The sequence below is a fragment of the Aspergillus ochraceoroseus genome (genome assembly GCF_002846915.1).
Source record: "Aspergillus ochraceoroseus IBT 24754 chromosome Unknown P175scaffold_6, whole genome shotgun sequence".
In the NCBI taxonomy this organism is placed as follows: domain Eukaryota; kingdom Fungi; phylum Ascomycota; class Eurotiomycetes; order Eurotiales; family Aspergillaceae; genus Aspergillus; species Aspergillus ochraceoroseus.
Genome location: NW_024468481.1, coordinates 1,137,030 through 1,158,973, shown reverse-complemented (window position 1 = coordinate 1,158,973; position 21,944 = coordinate 1,137,030). Strand labels below are relative to the sequence as shown.

Here is a 21,944-nt window from a genome sequence, read left to right as displayed (position 1 = left end):
TAGCGGTAAATGATAGGGCTACAGCGGCTGCCCAACCCATGATTCATGCATGCTCTGGTTCGCACCGTTATGATCTACACTAGTTCCTGAAACTTGGGCCGTTTCTATCCACTGGTTTCCACTCGATTCAACGCACTGTTCCTGGAGTGAATCTGAACTGAGTGTTGAGGCCGGATCCGCCATGGGACTGGATACGAACTTACCTGGCTCTCGCTGATTGGCATATATCTCATGTCCCGGAGGAAGGCACAGAAGGTGGCGCAGATCCCCCCTCTGGTTGTTGCAAGCTGCTCTGTGTTTGCAAGTTCCTATGCGGAGTAGAGCGCTGGCAAAATGGATCGGCCCGCCCGTCGGATGGTAGCGAAGCCACATACGTTTTCTTGCAGGTGTGAAGCACTCAATCAGTGTTCGAGTACATACCGACGAGGACACACGATCAGTTCGGATGAGAGGGATCTCAACCACGTACCCTCAGATGTCTTGGAGTGTAAGAGGGGACAATATAGAGTGATCTCCAAAAATATCATTCCCAACCAACCTTTCCTTACCTTGATTGAACGCCTCACAGGTATCCAAAAATACGGTACGGAGAGACCTGTGGGTTTATCCGAAGTGCATCTACGTTACTCTCAACTATCCCATCATAATACACGAAATATCAAGTCAGGTGAAGTGAACCAAGTTTAATCCTAATCTAGGTACTAGGAACCAGCCCCATTTAGAAACACGAGGCAAGTGTATATGGTCCATCTTTCCAAGCATTATAGAAAGAAGGGCAACTGTGTCTCGGGCTCTTACGGCCATTAGATTAGGCCTTGGTTTTTATAAATAAATACCTTGTGTTTTGTGAGCTGATACAGGGCATGAACAACAGAGGCAAACTATCAGGTTTATGGAAACCCTTTTCCCAAGGCTCTATTTCTTTGTTGACATTACCTAGGTATTGGCACATTATAAAATTTGCCTAGAGACAACTCGCTCCCTATGATAGTTATATATACACAGTCCTTGGCCCACATCAGAAGACGTGGTCCCCCAAACTCAAAATCCCCATTGCCCAGCTAAGGTACGGAGGGTCGCGGATAGTGACAAAGCGTCTCTCAGAGTTACCGTTTATGTGAAGTTGAACCTCTTCTGTGGTCGCATGTGTTGTCCAACTCGACGTCTGCTCGTTATTGGGGCGGTAAGGGGGACCGCGTCCTTGCTTTGCGGCAGTTGTCCAGACCCTCTCACATCCCCGAGCGATCGCATCCGCCGATTTCCATCCGGTAAGGCGGGAGAGTTCACCGAGAACAGTAACGGTCCAAGCTCGTTGTGAGGCATCCATGTACTGTACACCTGCAAAGAACATCGGTACTGCAACTTCGATGAGGCAAGATCCTAATGTCGGACTCAAGCCTTCCACCCCCACGTAGGAGGACTGGGGGCAATAGATACCAGCAGTAATTTTTCCAATAATTTGCGCGAATTCCGCGGTTGTGGGAGCTGCTACCCCGGCCGCCATCATCATTGCGGGTGGCATGCATGGATGCAGTCTTTGTAAAAGAATACGGCCGCAATAATAAAGTGCCCATAGGGCTCCTATATTATGCGTACGGTACTGGAGGGCTGGGCCAAAGGGAGAGAATATGGGAAGTGTACTGTCGGGTGGTAGAGGCATAAAGTCCGGACCAAGTGCTTGACCAAACATCTCGAATGCTGCCAGTATGCTCTCCCATTCACTCTCAGCCTCTTCGTATGATATATTCTCATCCATCTCGTTATGAGTATAGGCATCGGGGTCGTCGCATGCGTTGGTCGCAAACGCAGAGGGTAATCTCCGGGGTCCATTCGATGGAATCATACCATACATTGGAGGGCCGCCGGGAGACGAACCAGGTGAGCTACCAGGTGATTGCTGCGCATCCGGATTGGTTGTCTGAGACCCTTTTCTTTGGCCCATACTCGGCTGTGAGTTTGAACCGCCATGAGGAGGACCTCCAAAAGACGGGGGATCGGATTGGACAGAATGATTCGGGGGACCCTGTCCTGGATCTCCGGGAGGGCCTCTTGCAAACCGACCCATAAATTTCATCAACCTCGCGTCTGGTCTCCATTCCGATCCGCTAGTTTTTGCAGCCTTCAGTTTTCTCTTCCTATCTCGATCGCCAAAGTCTGCGAGCCGTCCCATTAAGAGCGTTAGGTGGTCACCCGAGCCGTATATGGCATCTATCCGCCCTAGGCCGGCGCGAGGAGGGCATTGGCCCCATTGTGAATACGGCAAACTGGCTCTGGTAAGTGTGACGCTAGGTAGAAAGGGAAGGAGGCCACTTACAATAATGAGCTGCCGCTGACAATGCTTTGGATGAAATCTTGCTTGCAGTACCACCAGAAGAGATCGCACTGGATTCGAAAGTTTTCGATATCTTTACGAGTAAAGTGTTTTCGGCGACTTGAAGTGTACCTGCAGTCATTCTCGACTTCTCCAAACTCGTCGTAGTTGATCGCCCGACCAAGTATTAATCCGATGATATTCTCATTAATACTGCCCTCTAGTTCGGCGAAAGGATCGTCGCTAGAAACCGAGTTGTTGAACATGTAACCATCCGTGAAATAGCTGTACGGCTTGTTGTTTTCTTGCTGTCGCTCAAGCCACCGAATGTGTCGTTGGGCACGCAGATCACGGGCTATACCAGCAAAATCGATTTCACGAACTAATTGGGCCGACCCTGCGAGATGGCTATTCCATTTGAAATGATCGGCAGTCATTACCTCGTAATAAGCTAGCAACAACGTAGCCGCTAGAGTGCCAAGTTGTTTTCGTCGGTTGGGAAGGCCAACAGCCTTGCCCACTCTCTTAAGTGCATAATGATAATGCTTGAGTGATATCGTGATGGGAGACTGTTGGAGGCACGCAATATGGAGACTACTCAGGGCTAGGATTGCTTGAAGCAGCGCTGGGTGGTCAAACGCCTTAAAAGGTAGCGTGTAAGTCCACAGGCCCTGCTGTGCCATGGGAACAGGGGTGCCTAGCATAGTCGAAGGGTCGATAGGATGTCGCTCGAAAATGGATAAAATTGGACCGGTGGCATGTATGAAATGGAGAAAAACCCGCGCAGTTTTTGGATTGTTCAGAGGAGAAGACCCGTATGATGGGTTATAAGACGCCAGCACATTAGGCTCGTTTAGATAAGTGGTGAAGGAACGGATCTGCCGTTGGTCTCGATTCGCAGAAGCTATAATTAAGCTGAGCTGGTTGAAGTTTTGCGTCCTGACTTGCTCCTCCGCCTCCTCGTCAGATTCGACATCATAGTAATCATCGTCATCATCTTCATCCATGTAGGATAATGGGGGAAATATTCGTCTTTGTACGGAAGCTCTCTGGTGCCCTTCAGTTTCAGGTGAAGGCAACACGCTTTCGCCGGATGGGAAGGATGGTTCCAATGTCTAAATAAATGGATTAGTCTTCGAATCAGTCCTCATGAAATAACTACAGAGGTGCCTACATGAGGCCCTGGGTGGGCATAAGAAGGACGTATGGAACTTGACGTAGATTCCTGGGCAGTTGAGATGCCGCCTTCTAGTGGAGAAGAATGTCTTTGGTCGACCAATCCACAAGGGTAGCCTGTCCCGGCCCGACCTGATATATCTTGTCTCGATTGCCGAAGAAAGTCTGGAGGGTGTGATGACGGGTTCTTAGAATGTGATCCCGGTCCTGTCCAGGGAGATGGAGTCCGTGATGAAAAGTTTGAATGACTAGAGGGAGGTGCATTATGGCCATGAAATTCTTTTCGAGATCCGCTAGAAGGCTGAGGTAAACTATCCTGTACTGGGCCTGTGATACTGGTAAGCTTCGGGGCTAGTATTGGCCCATCGGTGCCCGCTGAGGTTTGCTGGAAATCAATCTGAGTGTCATATTTGCCCGTCAGAGGGAGTGATTGTATCTGTTCTGTGAGCGTGGGGATGGGTTTCCGGATTCCGGGAATCCCCAGTGGGGCTTTGAAGATTAACCGCTGCGCATATCCTTTGCATTCACGCTTCGATTTGATACAGTTCTTGCAGACTGGCTTCTCCTCTCCGCATTTGATACGACGTTGCCGACAAGCTAATTACCTCAAGTTAATGGCGATTCCGTGACGCACTGGGCATGCTATTCCAATCTACTCAACGTACTCAAACATCCAGTCTTGGTGCGCTTCCGGGTAGATTTCGAGGAAGCCTTGTGTGGCGCCTCCATCTCCACAAGGCCTTGTTTTTGGACCGTTATAGACTCAGGTCTCGGCTTGGGATCCGAACCACCGGTCAACGATCGATGTTGAGATTCGCTCGTCGGATTCATGTACTCCATAGCGGTTAAGCAGATCTAATGGTAGGGTCGGTTCCATAGTCAGAGCAACAACAAGCAAACATTGAATAAACAGTGCTAAAGGCCGGCAGGAGATGAAAGGAAAGGTGGTTGCGGGGAGATGTCGAGACTTGATGTCTGTTTGTTCGCCCAGGCTGGTGGCGCAAGGGCCTAGAGAATCGATCGCTGATTGGTTGGAGCCTATCAGGGCATGGAAGATCCATGATCGGCCGAACGAACACATCCTCTGCGCAATATCGACGGGTGTAAAACGGGGAATTTCATCGAGTTGGTGGTAAGTGTGGGATTGGGGGTTTGGACATGAAGGTCCTGGACGTCAGTGTTTTCTTCCCCCCATGTCAATAACTTGGTGTCTTTTTGACCACATTCTGCAGAAGTAGACCCACTGTTTGGTGGCGGCGTAGTGACAAGCATAGTAACTATGCGCCGCGCTCGAGGCCGTCCCTGAGTATATTGTGGCGTTTGACGTGTTATCTTCTTGACTGGATTTCAGGGAGTACCTGCATCGAGCCAGCCCAGTAGATTCACATCAGAAGAAGAGAATAAGCTGTGATTATAAATACTTCTACTCCTCCCCAAAGAGGACGATGTGAGCTCTCTCGTTATCCCAATTCTGACTAAGCGAGTCATTCAGGCGGTGGGTCAACGGCTTCTAGACCGCCTTTCTAGGCAGGCAGAAAAGTACCCAGGGCTCGACCGCTTAGAAATTTCTCACGAATTTTGCAACGGCAGCAAAATAGCCCATTACCTGCTCGTCAGAACGAACCATCTTGATCATTTATCCGAATATATCCCTGGATAGAGCTCCCGGTATTCAAGAACCAACCATGTTCGCCGTCCCAGGTTGGTCTGTCTCGAGCTCTGCCCTCAAGCAGCAGGCCGAGCCGGCATCACAGGCCCAGAGTCAAGCGCAACAGACCAAGGAAACTCCTAAACAGAATGTCAATAAAAAGCGCAAGCGAGGTGATGATCATGTCACGAACAGAAATGTTGGTGAAATGTACCGTCGCCACATTGAAGGCCAGAAACCCTCATTCAAAGGTGGGAAGCAAAACGCGAACATCTTCGGGAAGCCCGACAAGAAGAGCAAGAAGGAGCAAAAGAATGATGGATTGAAGAAAGACCTGGAGTCTACGATACAGTCATTGGTAGAAGAAGCAGGAATGAACAATGATGCTGAGGAAAGCAAGGGGAAGAAGAAGCAGAAGAAGGAAAAGCAAAGGAACAAGAAAAATGAAAAACAGCAGCCCATGGAAGCAAAACAAACAGCTTCTGCTGAATCCCCGATGGCCGACTTGATACCATCGGCGCCACCAACGACAGGGGCTCTCCTTACACCCCTCCAGCAGGCTATGCGACAGAAGCTGATTTCATCTCGTTTCCGTCATTTGAACGAAACGCTCTACACCACCCCATCTACGAAAGCCCTTGAGTTATTCACTACGAACCCGGAACTTTTCGACGAATACCATGCAGGATTCTCTCGCCAAGTCAAGGAATCATGGCCTTCCAACCCTGTTGACGGATACATTAAGGCGGTTCGTACCCGAGGAGTTATCTCAGCCCCGAGGAAAGGGAATAGACCCGGTCAGAACCCTCGAAACCAGGGTCTACCGCTACCGAGACGACCACACGGTGCATGCACAATCGTGGATCTTGGCTGTGGTGATGCGCAGCTTGCTCGGGTTCTGAGCCCCTCAGGACAGCGACTCAACCTCAAACTCCTCAGTTTCGACCTGCACGCCCCCAAAGATTCACTCATAACAAAGGCCGATATCTCTAACCTCCCTGTTGAGGACGGTTCCGTCGACGTGGCTATCTTTTGTCTCAGTCTCATGGGCACCAACTGGGTGTCATTCGTCGAGGAAGCATGGCGTGTACTCCGCAGCGACGGCAAGGGTGAATGCTGGGTTAGTGAAGTCAAGAGCCGCTTTGGCAAGGTGACTCGTAAGAAAGCTCAGATCGGTGCAAGGAAGCCCATGACCAAGGCTGAGAAGAAGAAGCTCAAGAAGAAGCAAGATGACGATGCTGGATCGGATGTAGATGACGCGGACGTTTACGCGGAAGATGCTCGCCCCACCAATGACGACGAGACTGATATCTCAGCGTTCGTGGAGGTCTTCCGCACCCGCGGCTTTATCCTCAAACCCGAGTCTGTGGATAAGTCGAACAAGATGTTCGTGAAGATGGAATTTGTGAAGCAGGGCGGTGCTCCGGCGAAGGGCAAGCATGCATCAGCCACTGGAGCGGCTCCTGCCCCTGGAAAGAAGAGGTTCATCGACAGAAATCCTGCTGCTGACAATGGCATGTCGCCAGAAGACGAGGCTGCTGTGCTCAAGCCTTGTGTGTATAAGATTCGATGATCAGATATGTGTATATATATAACATTGTTAACTCTGATTATTGGTGGAGCCGGTGCAAGCCTAAAAAAAAAAAAAATCTATTTGTTCATATGTTAAGGGTTCTTACTCGGAAATATTATTTCTTTCAAAATCATTAAACGAGGTCATTGTTCTTTTCTATGTAGCTTCAAGATAGACGCTGTGTCATACGTAACATCTCCCTCGGCGCCTTCACAGACACTGTATTAGCCCCCCCCCCCCCTTCATTGATTTCCACCGAGCTGGGCAACAGCCCGGCCCATCTCCTCATCGTTGTAGATCCGGAATCCCTTTTCCTTTGTAACGCTAGCCAGCTGAACATTCTTTGCGTCTAGCTTCTCCTCCATAACCTGCTTCAGTGTCTTCAAAACCAGTGTCTCAGCTTCGGGAAGGGTCAAGGAGCGATGGTATTCATTCTGCAGCTCGGCCTGGGCACCCTCGCTTCCAGATCCGATGGCCTTTGCGTCATATCGGTAAAATGTTCCAGAGGGCTCTGCGTGATATCTAGTAGGAAGACTAACGTCAGAAAGAAAAGAAAATAAAAGAAAAGATAAAAGGCTTTTTATAACCGGAAAAGGGATAGAAATTGGGAACCGCAGAGAACTCATGAGACAACGTGGAGCGCCCCGTCTGGAAGGGGAAAGCGGGATAGTAACGTACAGTTGAGGGCCATCTTCATCAAAACCAGCAATGAGGAGAGCAACACCGAAGGGTCGGCTCATAACGCTTTCCTCATCATCTCCAGTCTCTCCGAATCGCAAAGCCAAATCACAGATAGCCTGGGTGCAGCTCTCGACTCTCAGTGGTTCGGCGTAGTGGAAGGCATGGTTCTGGCATTCTACGCGGGCATGTTCCACCAAAGACCGGGCATCTGCCTGCAGGCCGGACATGGCGCAGCCAATGTGCTGATCGATTTCGACAATCTTCTCGACGGACGAAGCCTCAAGAAGAGTAGATGTGACACGCTTCTCAACACCCAAGATGACACCTTCTGATGTCGCTACCTGTGAAGCGGTCAGAGTGACGTTGCTTACATTCCCATCGCAGAGCATAAAGAGAGCTTTCTCATATCAAGTGTGATGGTCTAACGGGCTTGAAGGGGCGTATGGACATACACCGATGGCAGTGGAGCCTAGCTTGATAGCTTCGAGGGAGTATTCGACCTGGAATAAACGCCCTTCGGGAGAGAAGGTGCTGTGGTCGTTCACTGTCAGTAAGCCCGCTTGACTGTAACCTCAGGGTATGTAGGAAATATATCGTACTTAATTCCACGGTCTACAGAGCAGATAGTTAGACAACTGAAGGTACAAACGAGAGAGGTCTCATAGAGCTTACCATATTCCGATCGCGCAATGAACATATTGAATTATCTGGAGTAGGATGACAATTCGTGAAAGAGATATTAAATGAGGAAATAGCAGACGGAGGATGACCAGTAGGGCAAGAAACTAGCGTGTCAAAGAAAGAGGATAGAGATAAAAAAGAAGAAGAAGTAGCTGTTGGGGGACTGGGAAGCTTGGGTGAAGCTCTCGCCAGTCGACGGCGTACGCAAGTCCCGCAAGTGCCTGGCGGAGAGGCGGTTGGGCGGCCTCAGGCATAAAGGCAGCAAGCGGCACCCAAATCGCGCTAAAACAAACGGACGGCAAGTGACATGCGCAGTATATCGCCTCAGTACAGAGAAATATTTTGCAGTTTCACTTGGGATTGCCTGCCTCTCCTGTTTCCCTATTCATGATCGGTCCTTCTGTCTGCATTCCGCAGGACAATGTCCCTCAATGAGCGTCGCGCCAGCCACATGAACGCCCCACGTCCCCGCGTTGCGTCGAGTCGCGTTGCCGACAGTGAAAGGGCCGGTGTACGCGGCGGAACAGCTTCGCCAGTACAAGCAGAGAACATGGATCATCGCGGAAGTACGTCGGCCCAGAAGATCAAGGTCCCCCGGGAACATATCATGAGTGAAAAGCGAACCGAGCGCGTTGTGATCCAGACCAAGGAAAAGGTCCAAGGTCGAACAAGGAACCCTGCAAGAGAGTCCTCCAACGCTGGCAGTCGCGGAGATGGGGACAGGTCGCGCTCCAAAAGGCCCAATCAACCAGATGCATCCAGTCCCAATATCCGGAAGAAGGAGAGGGAAGCGCCGGATGGTGAGCTTATGACTCCTATGTGAGAATCGCATTTAATACTGACACTCATGGTACATAGCACCTTGGAGCCCGCAAGCCTCTTTGATGCCTCATTCTACGGCACCGCTAGCTACGCGCGTATCGGTACCCCCCTTAGCTTCTGTGCTGCCGCAATCACTTCACCCCGCACCGATTCGTGACCTATCCACCGACGAGCAAGAGAAGGCTATTTTGGAGGATCTACTGTTCGTGTTTATGGGATTCGAGGGCCAATACATTCATTACCACAGTCAATATGATCCATCCGCGGAGAAAGACCGTTTAACTGGGCCAGCTTTCCAGCTACCGTCAGGAATAGATCCAACCCTGAGGGACCTTACGCGGTCGATGCTGAAGATGGCGACGCACTATAGCGCTTTAGAGGCATTTGTTGAGGTTCAAAGTCGCGCTGAATATGGGGCTGTAAGCCATGCATTATGTGCTACAATCCGGAAACTTCTCAAGGATTACCTGATTCTCATTGCTCAGCTGGAAACACAGCTTCTAAACAATCCGAACTTCACTCTTCACGTCCTCCACCTCCACACCATGCCGACTAGCCAGTGTTTGGCTCAGCTATACTCGTTGGGTCAGGAGCTACTCTGGAAGAACGGTCTTCTAGACCAAGATATTGATGAATCCATTGATGACTTCGACGATGTCGATAATATCCTCGAACAACTCAAAGAAGGAGGAAATCTTGTCCCCGGTGCTATGTCGGGTAAAAAAATATGCAAAGGAGGCAATGTTCTCCGACTTCTGACGGAGCGGTTAGCAACCTTTTCCGGAGATCCAACCACAAAGACACTATTGGAGACGCTGCTCCGGGAATCGAGCAGGCCATATATGACCATGCTCAATGAATGGCTTCACCACGGAGGAATCAAGGATCCCCATGCGGAATTTCTCGTGAAGGAGCAGAAATGGATCAAGAGGGAGAAACTTGAGGAAGACTATACGGACGAGTACTGGGAGAAGCGATACACAATTCGCGATAATGAGGTTCCTCCGCAACTGGATAGTGTAAGGGACAAAGTGCTTCTGGCCGGCAAGTACCTCAATGTGGTACGAGAGTGCGGAGGTGTGGATATCAGCAAGGCCGTTAAGGATGTCCCCAAGACGTTCGATGACCCTCGATTCCTAGAGAACGTGAACGCCGCATATACTTACGCCAATGCTTCTTTACTAAACCTGCTGTTAACCAAAAACTCTCTTACTACTCGCTTCCGCTCCCTCAAGCATTATTTTTTTCTCGATCGATCCGATTTCTTTTCGTACTTTCTGGAGCTGGGTACATCTGAGCTACGCAAACCAGCCAAAAGCGTTAATGAGAGCAAACTACAATCGCTTCTCGATTTGGTTCTACGTCAACCAGGGAGTATCGCAGCACAAGACCCATTCAAGGAAGATGTCAAAGTCCGAATGAATAAAGTTGGGCTCACCAAATGGCTAATGCAAGTGGTCAGCGTCTCCGGTATCGACCAGGATAACCCTGAAGCAGCCCTGGAAAGATACCAAGTACCCCAAACGCAAGGAGAGGACGACAAAGATATACTTGGATTTGATGCCCTTGAACTCGATTACTCTGTGCCATTTCCTCTCTCTCTCGTTATCGGCCGCAAAACCGTCCTCCGATATCAGCTAATCTTCCGCCATTTGCTGTCTCTTCGCCATTTGGAGAACATGCTGGCTGCTTCTTGGCTGGATCAAAGCAAGGTACCGGGCTGGCGACACAAGTCATCAGACCGAAGGTTAGAGATGTGGAAGAGGCGTGCATGGAACCTGCGCTCAAAGATGCTTGTCTTCGTGCAGCAGCTCCTTTACTTTTGCACCGCGGAAGTAATCGAACCAAACTGGCAAAATCTAATGGATCGAGTCAACGGTACGGACGCAGACGGATCAGAAGTAACCGTCAACGGCACAAAGCAAGTCAATCGAACTGTGGATGAATTGATGCAGGACCATGTGGATTTTCTTGACACTTGCCTTAAAGAATGCATGCTTACCCAAGCCAAGCTATTAAAGGTTTGCTTTACCATGGAACTTACCTTTCAAGCAAAGATGGGGAAGGGGGGGGGGCGGAAAAAAAGACTAACGATGAAGCTAGATACACTCAAAGCTACTAACCTGCTGCACGATGTTCGCATCCTGGGCCGCTTCCTCACTTGGACGCGCTCTGACTACTGCCGACCCGGACCTAAGTTCCAACACCCCCAGCTCTGACGGACGAAATTACGATCCAACCCGTATCGGGAAACTCGAAGATACACTGAAACGATACGAGGACCATTTCGGTCGCCACCTCCGGATTCTGATGGACAGGTAATGCAGCAACAACCCCTTCCCCAGTTCTCTTCTTGTTCAAAGAAAATAGGACATGCAGTATGATTAATCCAACGTAGCCTAAACTACTTCGCCGCCACCGAGAGTGTTGTCCTGCTGAAACTAGCGCATGCCTTGAGCTCAATCAGTAAAGAGGACTGAGACGATCCTCCCGAGGCGCCATTTTACAGGACCCTTAATAGCCCTCGAATTACACGACGCAGCCTTACGTCGCACACATCTACAAAGCAAAAATCGGGCCTTGGTATTACCGGACTACACTCATGGGGTCTATACGAGTTATTCAAAGGGACCGACCCCTATATTCTATCTCGGTTAAGACAGCAAATTAGCTTGGTCTGGGCCTAGTGAAGAAATGTCCCCCAAGGTTGATTCATTCGTCTGCCGTCCCAGCCCCATCCCAGAAGCTTAATCCAAAAACCGGGTCTTGGTAAGTACATCAACCGCTTTCATAGGATGGGGCGCACTTGATAACGATTGGATTGAGGCTGCACAGTCGAGGATTAGGTGTGTGGGAGCGTATTTTTAATGACTTTCGTTTTTGTTTTTGTTTTTGCTGTTACTTTTAAGGTGATTTGTTCTTGGTGGGAAATGGGAGTACACATCGGATGGGATGACATGATGGAAATACCCCCTGATTTGGATGGAGAGAGGCATAAATCTGCATAGAGCCGTATAATCTACGTTGTCCTACTCTGTACGCAGTTTAGTTTTGTCCGTAGTAGGCTAATAACAGATCATCTCAAATACTGAAAGACGGCCAGGTGGTCAGAATGCACACACCAACTCCGCTTGTACAGACAGCCATTCTGAGTCCTGGCCCGGAAGAAAGGCCACTTTGGTTAGCAGGGAAAAAGGTATGGCTCTGAAATAATCCTTTCAGAATAGGTATCTGCGTCCTGCTTCCTTGGGCAGCTAGCTCTTTTTGCCCACCAAGGACCACGCGACCTAGGTACCTGAGTTTTCTCTGAACGATGGTTCGCAAAAATCCAAGCCAGATTCTCGGCCATCTTTTTTCTCCTTTTCTTTTTATTTTCTTGTGCGCCCCCCTCTCCCCCTTTTTTTTTTTTTGGAATTTAGCAAAGGCCAAAATTCAAGGAATAACCAATGTGAACCAAATTTCCCAGCAATAACAGGTTAAATTTGGGTGGCTCCATTCTTCACGCGCCGGTGACACTAGCAGCAGCGGGTTTAACCGCACCCCCAGCTTTGACGGTTTGACCTCTGCGTTCCCGGAGGTGAACCGTGGCTCTGGGTTCCCTAATCCCTGGTGTTCTTGTCGTTCTACCAGCAAGTAGTCCCGACGGTCTGGGTTTATCAACTCGGGCCCGGTTGAACCGTTGTGACGTGCATGAACGCCTGCATTCAGGTTCATTCAACTGAATTTCTCTCGAAAAAAAAAAATTCGGCCTAGTCTCTTGGCTTGGGCGTAGCATTACCCCCCAACCACGCCACCAATTATGGTAAACAAGAAATGACTCGGCCTGCTGTGGTATGCAAGTGAACTAATTCGTCGCCGGTATGGGTCTTCTCTTTCCCAAGTTCAGGGCCCCCGTATGTCTAGTTTGGGGAGTCATTTCCGTCTCAAAAAGCCAGCAGGTAGTGGTTACTGAGTCTCTCGGGCAAATGGAAATGAAAGAAAAAGTAAACACCGCCCAGTCGTCGTAGCACTTACAAGACGTTTATGGGAGGGCAACCTGTTTCAAGTCTCCAAGTCTCCACAACCTTTCCGATCCCAACGTCCCGCTGCTTGGCTTGTTCACGAGGGATGGGGGCCTACGACAATGCCAATTGATTCCATTGGCCCGCCCTTAATAGCAATGCATACCAGGCTGTCCTGCTATTCTCTATATGGACTGTGACCCCATCAAATAGAGCGGTTAGTGTCTCCTATTTCGAAGCCCATGGACAACGCAAACCCCCGGAAGAAGCGGTGAAGAGGCAAAGCGTGGGAGCAAGGAATAAAGAAAGAATAAAGAAGAAGAAGAAGAAGAAGAAGAAGAATAATAACAATAAAGATCCTGCAGGCCGCAGCGCTTCTGGAAAAGCTCGTAAGGGTTAGTCGACCCGACCTGGAGACTAAGAAAGATTAGTTATGTGCGGATTACTTGCTTGTTCACTTGTAACCCACATATGAAAACCCTGTTGCTGCCCACATCAATCGGATGTCGTCATATGCTTTGCTGAAAAAAATGAAATGTGTATCAAGATTTTGAGGCTACGGTAGCCAGTTTTGTCGGATAAAGATGAGGGCTGGGCCCAAGCCACAATTTTCAACATCAGAGTCGGCTTCTATCCTAGAAGATTCTCGTTCAGCCTGTTTTATGGATGAATTGGTCAGGTGCCTCTAACTTCAGCCGACCTTCTAGTTTTCGACGAGTCCATGTGCTCTGCAAAACATGCGGGTTTGTTTTTCTTATGCCGTTGGGTCGTTACTCCCTTCTCTTCGCCCTTCGATTTCCTTTCCTGGATATCTTAACCCCCCCCTGGCATACGTTTTGCTCCATGTCTTGGTTATTAGGAAACATATTCGATATCTACCCTGCTTAGCTGCTCAGAGTCCCGTGCTGTTGTGGATCTAAGTCGTCAGGGACGACTAACATCTCATATAAGAAACTCTTAGGGCCCTGGATGACTAGCAGCGAAATCGCAGGTTTTCGGTTCGCAGAAGTGATTGTGAATCAGAAGTGCGTGTATTAATCCCAAAAAGGGAGCCGAAAGATTCTATGACCACCCCTTGGGCCAGCTAGGGCCTATCAGCTGAATCCCAAGGATCAGACAAAGGAGACCTTTTCGGCGCTTGTCATATATTTAATTATGTTGGCTGTGACCCCTCCGGGACGCACCGCGGGCCCCTCCTTTCCCTTCAATGCTTCTTGCATGTAATCATTTTATACTTCAAAAGGTAGATATGTATTTCACTTAGGCAATCGATGCGATATTGTTCTGTGGCTGCCAGAAGAGGACGTAAGCCAAAAAGCAATACTTGCAGATCCGTCTTTGTGTCTCTGGGGGGGGGGGAGGGGGGAGGGGGGGCGTCTTGGGACTTTTCTGTATTGTTTCGCCTCCGAGTTTCACCAGCAGAACACACGAAAAGCTCTAGGCCAAGCAGGATTCATATACTGTCAGTACATTTTAGTACGAAATCTGAGTCCCGCATAGCCCTTCTTCAGATCATTTAGAGGGTCAATAACGCTGGCCTTTTGCCGGTGCCCAGCGGCACTTTTATCGCCGACGGATTTTCTCTGCCACATCGTTCGCCTCAACAAAGGCTCAGGCCACACTAAGTTCGCGCTTCATTCATTCACCACCATATATCCTATGAAAATCTCGCCTCACAATGGAGTTTCCATCGCACACCTGAATTAACTTGTCAGATATCGGAAAAATAGAATTGAGAGGAAGTCTTCACAAATGGCAATGACGTACCCGATCCTTAGCCTAAGCCTGTAGGAGTTTGCAGGAGTGGCTGACTTTCTACCCATGAAGGAACCCAGATTCCCAAACAGAGGAGTTAGATGACAAGTACCTCACCACTATAACCGTTCAAGACCGCGAATATCAAAAATATTCAATAGATAACCAAATATCGTTTGAACCTGTCGACGACGTAAGGTCAACGATTGTTGGATTCTTACCATTTGCTGACTGCTGAGTGTCACCAGGATGAAGCCGAGCGCCTCGAACTCCAGCACCGAATTTTCAACAAACTCTTTGATAACAGACTGATTTTTCCTCCTGTATCTCGCCTTCGAAGGCTATTGGATTGTGGTTATGGGGCCGGGTCATGGACTATTGATGTTGCAGAGCAAAACCCTGACTGCGAGGTAACTATCCAAATTAAACCCTATATCACCAGGAACTAACTGGATTCCCTGAATGATCAAGGTGATCGGAGTCGATATATTTCCTCACACAAACCCAGATGATACGCCGGAAAACTTGTGGCTCCAGGTGAGATGCCCTCAGCCTCCTCTTCCGACCGACTTCCAACCGCACAAAACCCTAAAAATTGTTGAATGGGCATCTATGGCATAATGCTACCCTTTTAACAAGTCCAATATCATGACTGTTTTACCTGATGAGGGCAATATTAACAAGGAATGCTGATATAATTCTTGCCAGGTCGACGACTTAAACCGCCCTTTCACATTCTCCTCCAATTATTTTGACCTGGTCAACTCTCGATTGCTCGCGGCAGGTATCAACCGAACACGCTGGTCATCTTATATTCGAGACATCAAAAGGTTCAGTCCATGGCATAGCAACCATACCACTAGATTCACCGATATCGACGGTAGAGACATGGCTGACGGCATGAGTGATACAGAGTTCTGAAACCCGGAGGCTGGGTGCAATTAGTCGAAATATATTTCAATGTCCAGTCAGATAACGGCTCCATCGGCGAACAACATGCATTAAGGCAATGGAGCACTCGGCTCATGGGCTCGTTGGAAGAGGTAAAGGACCCTCGGGTGGGAACGCGGTTGAAGGCGCTCTTGGTGGCAGAAGGGTTCACAGAAGTTGAGGCAAAAATGATTCCCCTGCCTCTATCGGCATGGTCGAATAGTAAGTCAAAATACCTTTTTTCCTTGTCTTCATCTTGAAGACCCCGATTAACCACATGTAAGGCCCGTCTATCCGGGACATCGGTGCAATGAATCGTGAAAATGTCGCGAAGCTGCTTCATTCTCTCGCCTTATACCCGTTGACTCAACGCCTCAACATGCCAGAAGAACAGTACCAAGACTTGATATCCCGGGCTCAACGCGAGGTTGACGACTTAAGCTTGAAAGCTTACTTCCCATTGTAAGTGACTGGTGCTTGCGATAAGCCTAGGAACGCACTAACAGCCTAGATACGTTTGTATTGGACGAAAACCTCATGGGTAAATTGGTCGTTTGAAACAACGTCCGGCCAAGGCTGTCCTATCTTCGAAGACTAGATCGGAGTTTCTCGTCTGTGTTCGGGAATCATATTTGGTTAATTCGCTCAGAAGAAAGGCATTCAATTTTAGTCAAAGCCAACAAAGTTGAATCTTATCTAGAGTTTTGATATATCCGTCAAGGGCCAGTGGTCAGTTAAATGGCTTCTGCTTCTCTCACATAAGATATTCCACAGGAGTCTAGAAAAGTGAATACTCACGGTAGTTTCTCGAAAATAAGTGAAACTCCGGAGAAGATCTTAGGATCCAAGATCCACCGAGTTTCATGCCTAGGAATTACAAGCTGTTTATCAGGAATAGTCCCAGGCCGAGTCCAAGGTTGTCTAGGGCTGCTGTGCTCATAGCCGCTAGCACGCCGTTTAGCTTATTTGTGAGGGTTTTTGACAGGACCTATCATGCCACCCAAGAGCCAGGGAGGCTGTGGGGGTTAGCAATTCAGATGCATTTCCACAGATGGTGTTAGACCACATCTCGATGGGATGCGCACATTCCATCCCTAGGCTGTTGGTTGTTTTCTGTTAGCCGAAAAGCTTGTGGGCGCGAGGAAGAAGAGCGTATCAGTTGTACTTTCACCCAGAAGTCTCTCAGAGTCAAAGGTGAGAACCTTAGGTGGGATGGGCGAATGTGACAATAATGGCCACGGAGAGAAAATAGAGGAGAAGAGGAAGAAACAGAGACTGAAGGTGAAGAGAGAGGAAGGAGACCAAAGAGGTCACAGGCCGTTGCGGGTACTGAACCTTAGTACTGGGAACGAACAAGAAAATCAAACCACCACCTTCAACAAAGCGCAAATCCATTTTCTGTGAGGCTTTCTATAGGGAACCAGCTGGTAAATTTTCTATTGTCTTACATCCCACATTATCTAACCTTCAATTTATCTTCAGTTCTTGCCTATAGAAGCTATGACCTGGTGGTGCATCCTCCACCACCAGCACCTCCACCACGACCACGACCACCAACAATGCAGAGGGGCAGCACACGTCTCTGTCTATTAGATACATGGACTATTTGCCTCCCTGAATCCTAGTACCGGGCAATCATCCGATCTCGTCCAATTCATGGAAAATTGAGATCCATCCCGTACTTTGCTTTGGTGGGCCAGTTTGATTGTCCTTCCTTTGTTGACACAACCAAGAGATCTATAAACTATTTATAAGAGCTAGGAATAACTTAACAACATCCTAAAGTCTATTCACCCAGTAAGAGGAAAGTTGCTACATTGGTATTGGTAATTTACTCGGGTTGACGGTCGTTTCAGCTCACAGAAAATGCCCAATACCGTAATAGATACCCAATGTCCCCCCTGGACAGTTCCCCCCTTATTAATAGAGAGCCATTCCATTCCCTCCTTGGACAAAAACAAGATTCAATGGCGCACTAAATCAGACGGAACAAATAAGTTGCCCCGGAGTTATGGAAAAGGGGCCAGCCAGACTTAGTCCTATTCCGTCAAGACTATCAGGGATAAGATCCATCATCAGGAGGCCGGTGGGTATTTCGAGCTGTAAATGACGCGTGATGCCTTGCAGTCTAAGCCTTTTCCCTCAGTCTAAACCCCTTCTTCAAGCATCCAGAGACCATAGGGATGGATACTCGATCGAAATGACAGGCATGGTTGGGTTGGGCGTCCCCAGTGATTTCGCGCTTGGGCGCTTACGGCGGGAATCCAAGATGAGATCGATGCCTTGTGGCTGCCTAGATCTTGAGGCTGTAAGTTCCTTCCTGATTCGGTAAGTGGCTGGCCGAACCCCAAAAAAAGTTATCCGCCATCAAAGAATTTCGCAGTTTGGAATCCTTTTGGTCCATTTCAACCAACATCAATACCCTCAAAATGCCCTCCACATACAAGAGGGACAAGCCGTGGGATACGGATGATATCGACAAGTGGAAGGTACGGTTTGACCAATTTTTTTTTTCTCCTCCCCCAAATTTTGCCTCGTCACTCTACTCACCCGCGATTCTTTACACTAGATCGATCCTTTCAAGCCAGAGGACAATGCTTCTGGTAGTTTCGCCGAGGAATCGTCATTCGCTACTCTTTTCCCTAAATACCGCGAAGTATACCTGAAGGAAGCATGGCCCGTAGTCACAAGAGCTCTAGAGAAAAATGGAATCGCCTGTACCCTGGATTTGGTGGAGGGTAGCATGACGGTGAAGACCACCCGAAAAACCTTTGATCCCGCTGCGATTCTCAAAGCTCGCGATCTCATCAAACTACTATCGCGAAGTGTGCCCGTTCAACAGGTGAGTGGCTGACTGCGCTGTTTTATCCCGACCTCCTCATACGTACAGCGCTTCCCCCCACGACTAACACATTCATGATATTAGGCGCTGAAAATCCTCGAAGACGAAGTCGCATGTGACATTATCAAGATCAGAAACCAAGTACGCAGCAAGGAACGCTTTGTCAAGCGCCGTCAACGTATTCTTGGTCCTTCAGGTTCCACTCTCAAAGCGCTCGAGCTCTTGACTGGCACCTATATCCTCGTTCAGGGAAACACCGTCGCAGCCATGGGCCCTTTCAAGGGCTTGAAGGAAGTCCGGAAAGTCATTGACGATTGCATGGCCAACATTCACCCCATCTACCATATTAAAGAATTGATGATCAAGCGGGAGCTGGCTAAGGACCCGACTCTGGCGAACGAATCGTGGGACCGATTCCTGCCTAACTTCAAAAAGCGCACCCTCTCCAAGCGTCGCGTCCCGTTCAAGGTCACCGACAAGTCCAAGAAGACGTATACTCCTTTCCCTCCAGCGCCGGAGAAGAGCAAGGTGGATTTACAGATCGAGTCCGGAGAGTACTTCTTATCCAAGGAGGCCAAGGATCGTGCTCACAAGGAGGATATTATGGAGAAGCAGCGTGTAAAGCGCGAGGAGAAGATGAAGGAGCGAGAGAAGGCGTTTGTACCACCGGAGGAGCTAGAGGAAGCAGAGAAAGCCAAAAAGGAGAAGAAAGACAAAAAGAAGAAGCGCAAGAGGGACTCCGAAGTGGAGCCGGACGTCGAGAGTTCCGAAAAGAAAGAAAAGAAGAAGAAGAAGAAGAGCAAATCCAAGGGCGATGCATCTTCGGACGGAGAGGCTTAACCCACGCCTTCTTCCGCTGGTGCTTCTGCTGCGTCTGCTTTTGTATTTTCGTCTATTGGTTTGTGTTTTCAGAGTCCCTCCCGTTCACTGTCAGAGACAAGGCGCGGAGGCATAGCATAGGCTGGAGTTTTTCTTCTTTGTATCTCTTTTCAAAGTTCAAAAAGCTTGAAAGGGCCACTAAACTTGTGTTTGGTCAAAAATGTGTATCAATTATCTGATTGGCAGATTTGGCTGTCACACCGGATGAAACAAGATTTAAATCATGTTCTTCATATGTTATCTCTTGTAGATTGTATTGCATCTAAGTCTTGTATACATACATACATCATTATGGATCTGTTCAACCATAGCTCATAAACCCATATATATATATCCACTATACCATCACAATTCCATTCCCAGCCCAACCCAACCCTCTTCCTTTTTCTCCCCCCCCCCCCCCCCTCCCTCAGCAAAGACAAAAACATAAATGAAAAATAAAAATGAAAAAAACCTACAGCCCATTCATCTTATCCTTCAAAAACCTCTCCTGCTCCTCCCGACTCTTCTTCAAATCCAACCAAATCACCAGAACGCCAAAACTGACGATACTCAAGGCAAACAAAAAGTAAAACGGCGTGGAGGAGTTGTTGTTCGGCGACACATCAATGATCGCGCTGGACACGAGCGGGCCTATAAAAGAGGATGTTTTCCCAATGATGCTGAAGAGACTGAAGAAGAGGAATTCGTGGCCGCGTGGGGTGACTTCTGAGATCATGATCTGGGAGTAGCTGTACCAGGGGCAGACGAAGAGACCGTAGAAGGCTTGGTAGACCTTTTTTTTTTTTTTTTTTTTTTTTCAAGTCAGCCACTTACATAGGAGTATGGTAATGGTTAAGGGGGTGTTTGAAAATAGATAGATAGAGAGAGAGTATATAAAAGAGTGCATGGAAAGGTGAGGACATACCCAGACTTCCCAGGAATTATGAAATCCGAATTTCTGGGTCCAAATGCCTATCATCCCCCAGCCGTCAAGAAGGATGATGCCGATTGCGACGGCGTTGAACATGGTCTTAGGGGAGAGATTGTACCGCTGTTGTAGGTACCAGAATGCGTAGATTCCGACGGCCTGTGTTTTGGTTGGATGTTAGTCTGTGAATATAGATTTACCTGGATCTTGGGGGAGTTGGGGGTCGTACTTGGGCTGCGATTCCGACAATCAGTAAATAAGTCAGTTGTAGAGTGTTGTACGCTACAATGCTGTTTTGCAAGGTAGAAATCACGGTCACTGTTGTATTCAAGGAGTCGCCGAGGAGGAAGTATCCTGTCGTTTATAGCACTTCTGTTAGTATTACAATCCTTCAAAAGAAAGCCTGAGAATACAATCTTACCAATAAGATATAGTAAACTCTGTTTTAGCTTCCAAACCTGTCGTATAGCCTGATAGAGCTGGTTCAACCCAGCTAGGATAATATTCTGACCCATTGTATCCTGTCCCGGCCGTCTCTTTTCAATGAAGAACCAGGGCAAAGAAATAAGTAACCAGACGCCGCTAGCAAATGCAATGAGCACGCTGAGCCCCCAGTTATTGTTCGCTTCGCTGTCATCAACACGCAGGCCAAACATGATCCCGACAATGATAGCCAGGATAAAGATCTCGCCGATCGATTGGATATAGAACGCAATATTGGCCAACTGGCTCCGCTTCATCATGTCGGCAAAATCGTACTCGTCACGCGAGATATCTCCACTCCTATACTCATCGGCTTTCGCCTTCATTTCAGCTGTGTTGCGCGCCAGACCTGGGAACGCAGCGGTCCAGAATGTCAACGTCGTCTGGTAGGCGATGAGTCCAACCATGTACAATCCAACCCCAATGTGCCACTTATCTTCAGTATGGACACCAAGCCAGCCGAATCCGATTGCGTACGCAATAATTGACAATCCGATGAGGATGTTTGGTCTCCAGGTCCCAAAATCGGCGAAACTACCGATGATCAGGAAGATAACAACCTGGATGGCGAATGAAATTCCGTTGCTCAGGAGGACAATACTTTCGATGGAGCGCAGTCTGCCTGCGAACATCAGGACACCTTCATCCCCGGCCGCTTGATACAGCAGATTCTGAAAAGCAGTGGGTGCAAAATCTAGGATACCTATTAGAATACTGACGAACATCGGAATCTTCCCGAGAGAAAGGAGAAAAACTCACTGAACAGAGACAATCCGTTATTTCCAATATAATAACTAGCCAGGGAAAAAAATTTAGCAAAGCTCAATTCATCCACACCCATCATCTGCTACGCACGCATAGTAAGCCCAAATCTCCAATTTGGTCGTGCGGTATCTCTCATCAAATTGATCAGGGGCTGTAGGTTGCTCAAGATCAGTTTTACTATCATCCAAGGCATCCTGAACCACAAGATCTTGGGATTTAGCTGCCTCGTCTTGTGACGGAGGAGCAAGCGCAGTAGCCATCTTAAATTGAGGCAGATGAAGCTTTACAGCCACCGATATTGTCCGTAAAGTGGCGATTAAAGCTGCAGCTAGGACCCCGTCAATGCGCCTTGGAACGTTTGAACTGAAACTCGGGAAATAATGTCAAGCAAAGCAAGGGAAGGGAGAGGGAGGAAGGGGGGGGGGATTGCTGAGATCCATGATTTCCTTTCCTTAATCAATTGCTAAGAGATTGATTTCTTAACCCC

General features: G+C 48.5%; 7 protein-coding genes across 7 annotated transcripts; 4 read left to right on the top strand and 3 right to left on the bottom strand.

Moving 5' to 3' along the window:
- Positions 1-1,018: 1,018 nt before the first annotated feature.
- Positions 1,019-4,216, bottom strand: P175DRAFT_0440717 (putative C6 finger domain protein; the record flags this gene model as incomplete). Its single annotated transcript, XM_040894034.1, has 4 exons — positions 1,019-2,264; positions 2,315-3,426; positions 3,486-4,084; positions 4,153-4,216. 4 exons carry the CDS (start codon positions 4,214-4,216, stop codon positions 1,019-1,021), a joined length of 3,021 nt encoding a protein of 1,006 aa, XP_040750797.1.
- An 861-nt stretch (positions 4,217-5,077) lies between these two features.
- P175DRAFT_0502941 (25S rRNA (adenine645-N1)-methyltransferase) lies at positions 5,078-6,806 on the top strand. Its single transcript, XM_040897509.1, has one exon. The coding sequence runs from the start codon at positions 5,173-5,175 to the stop codon at positions 6,706-6,708; it is 1,536 nt and encodes a 511-aa protein (XP_040750796.1). The 5' UTR covers positions 5,078-5,172; the 3' UTR covers positions 6,709-6,806.
- Positions 6,807-6,927: 121 nt separating this feature from the next.
- On the bottom strand, positions 6,928-8,263 carry pup2 (proteasome core particle subunit alpha 5). The gene is made up of 5 exons (XM_040898993.1): positions 8,062-8,263; positions 7,989-8,001; positions 7,842-7,920; positions 7,387-7,730; positions 6,928-7,230 (listed from the first exon to the last, which is right to left on the bottom strand). The coding sequence occupies exons 1-5, from the start codon at positions 8,084-8,086 to the stop codon at positions 6,951-6,953; spliced, it is 741 nt and encodes a 246-aa protein (XP_040750795.1). The 5' UTR covers positions 8,087-8,263; the 3' UTR covers positions 6,928-6,950.
- A 228-nt stretch (positions 8,264-8,491) lies between these two features.
- Positions 8,492-11,111, top strand: P175DRAFT_0494536 (gamma-tubulin-complex subunit SPC97; the record flags this gene model as incomplete). The annotated part of the gene is made up of 2 exons (XM_040896018.1): positions 8,492-8,870; positions 8,929-11,111. 2 exons carry the CDS (start codon positions 8,492-8,494, stop codon positions 11,109-11,111), a joined length of 2,562 nt encoding a protein of 853 aa, XP_040750794.1.
- A 3,381-nt stretch (positions 11,112-14,492) lies between these two features.
- On the top strand, positions 14,493-16,123 carry P175DRAFT_0558962 (class I SAM-dependent methyltransferase; the record flags this gene model as incomplete). Its single annotated transcript, XM_040900884.1, has 8 exons — positions 14,493-14,656; positions 14,721-14,841; positions 14,897-15,058; positions 15,120-15,185; positions 15,357-15,478; positions 15,562-15,800; positions 15,863-16,040; positions 16,090-16,123. The coding sequence occupies exons 1-8, from the start codon at positions 14,646-14,648 to the stop codon at positions 16,121-16,123; spliced, it is 933 nt and encodes a 310-aa protein (XP_040750793.1). The 5' UTR covers positions 14,493-14,645.
- A 1,857-nt stretch (positions 16,124-17,980) lies between these two features.
- Positions 17,981-19,517, top strand: P175DRAFT_0524977 (KRR1 small subunit processome component). Its single transcript, XM_040899398.1, has 3 exons — positions 17,981-18,067; positions 18,148-18,420; positions 18,505-19,517. Exons 1-3 carry the CDS (start codon positions 18,008-18,010, stop codon positions 19,258-19,260), a joined length of 1,089 nt encoding a protein of 362 aa, XP_040750792.1. The 5' UTR covers positions 17,981-18,007; the 3' UTR covers positions 19,261-19,517.
- Positions 19,518-19,710: 193 nt separating this feature from the next.
- Positions 19,711-21,717, bottom strand: P175DRAFT_0482712 (MFS transporter; the record flags this gene model as incomplete). The annotated part of the gene is made up of 6 exons (XM_040895501.1): positions 19,711-20,074; positions 20,207-20,368; positions 20,439-20,563; positions 20,631-21,386; positions 21,452-21,486; positions 21,548-21,717. 6 exons carry the CDS (start codon positions 21,715-21,717, stop codon positions 19,754-19,756), a joined length of 1,569 nt encoding a protein of 522 aa, XP_040750791.1. The 3' UTR covers positions 19,711-19,753.
- Between the last annotated feature and the right edge of the window lie 227 nt (positions 21,718-21,944).

Coding starts and splice junctions, on each gene's coding strand:
- P175DRAFT_0502941 (XM_040897509.1), top strand. CDS start 5,173: ATGTTCGCCGTCCCAGGTTGGTCTGTCTCGAGCTCTGCCCTCAAGCAG.
- pup2 (XM_040898993.1), bottom strand. CDS start 8,086: ATGTTCATTGCGCGATCGGAATATG. Junction 7,731..7,841: donor TAGGCTCCACTGCCATCGGT/GTATGTCCATAC, acceptor ACCGCTTCACAG/GTAGCGACATCAGAAGGTGT. Junction 7,231..7,386: donor GATGAAGATGGCCCTCAACT/GTACGTTACTAT, acceptor TCTTCCTACTAG/ATATCACGCAGAGCCCTCTG.
- P175DRAFT_0524977 (XM_040899398.1), top strand. CDS start 18,008: ATGCCCTCCACATACAAGAGGGACAAGCCGTGGGATACGGATGATATC. Junction 18,068..18,147: donor ATGATATCGACAAGTGGAAG/GTACGGTTTGAC, acceptor TCTTTACACTAG/ATCGATCCTTTCAAGCCAGA. Junction 18,421..18,504: donor GAAGTGTGCCCGTTCAACAG/GTGAGTGGCTGA, acceptor TCATGATATTAG/GCGCTGAAAATCCTCGAAGA.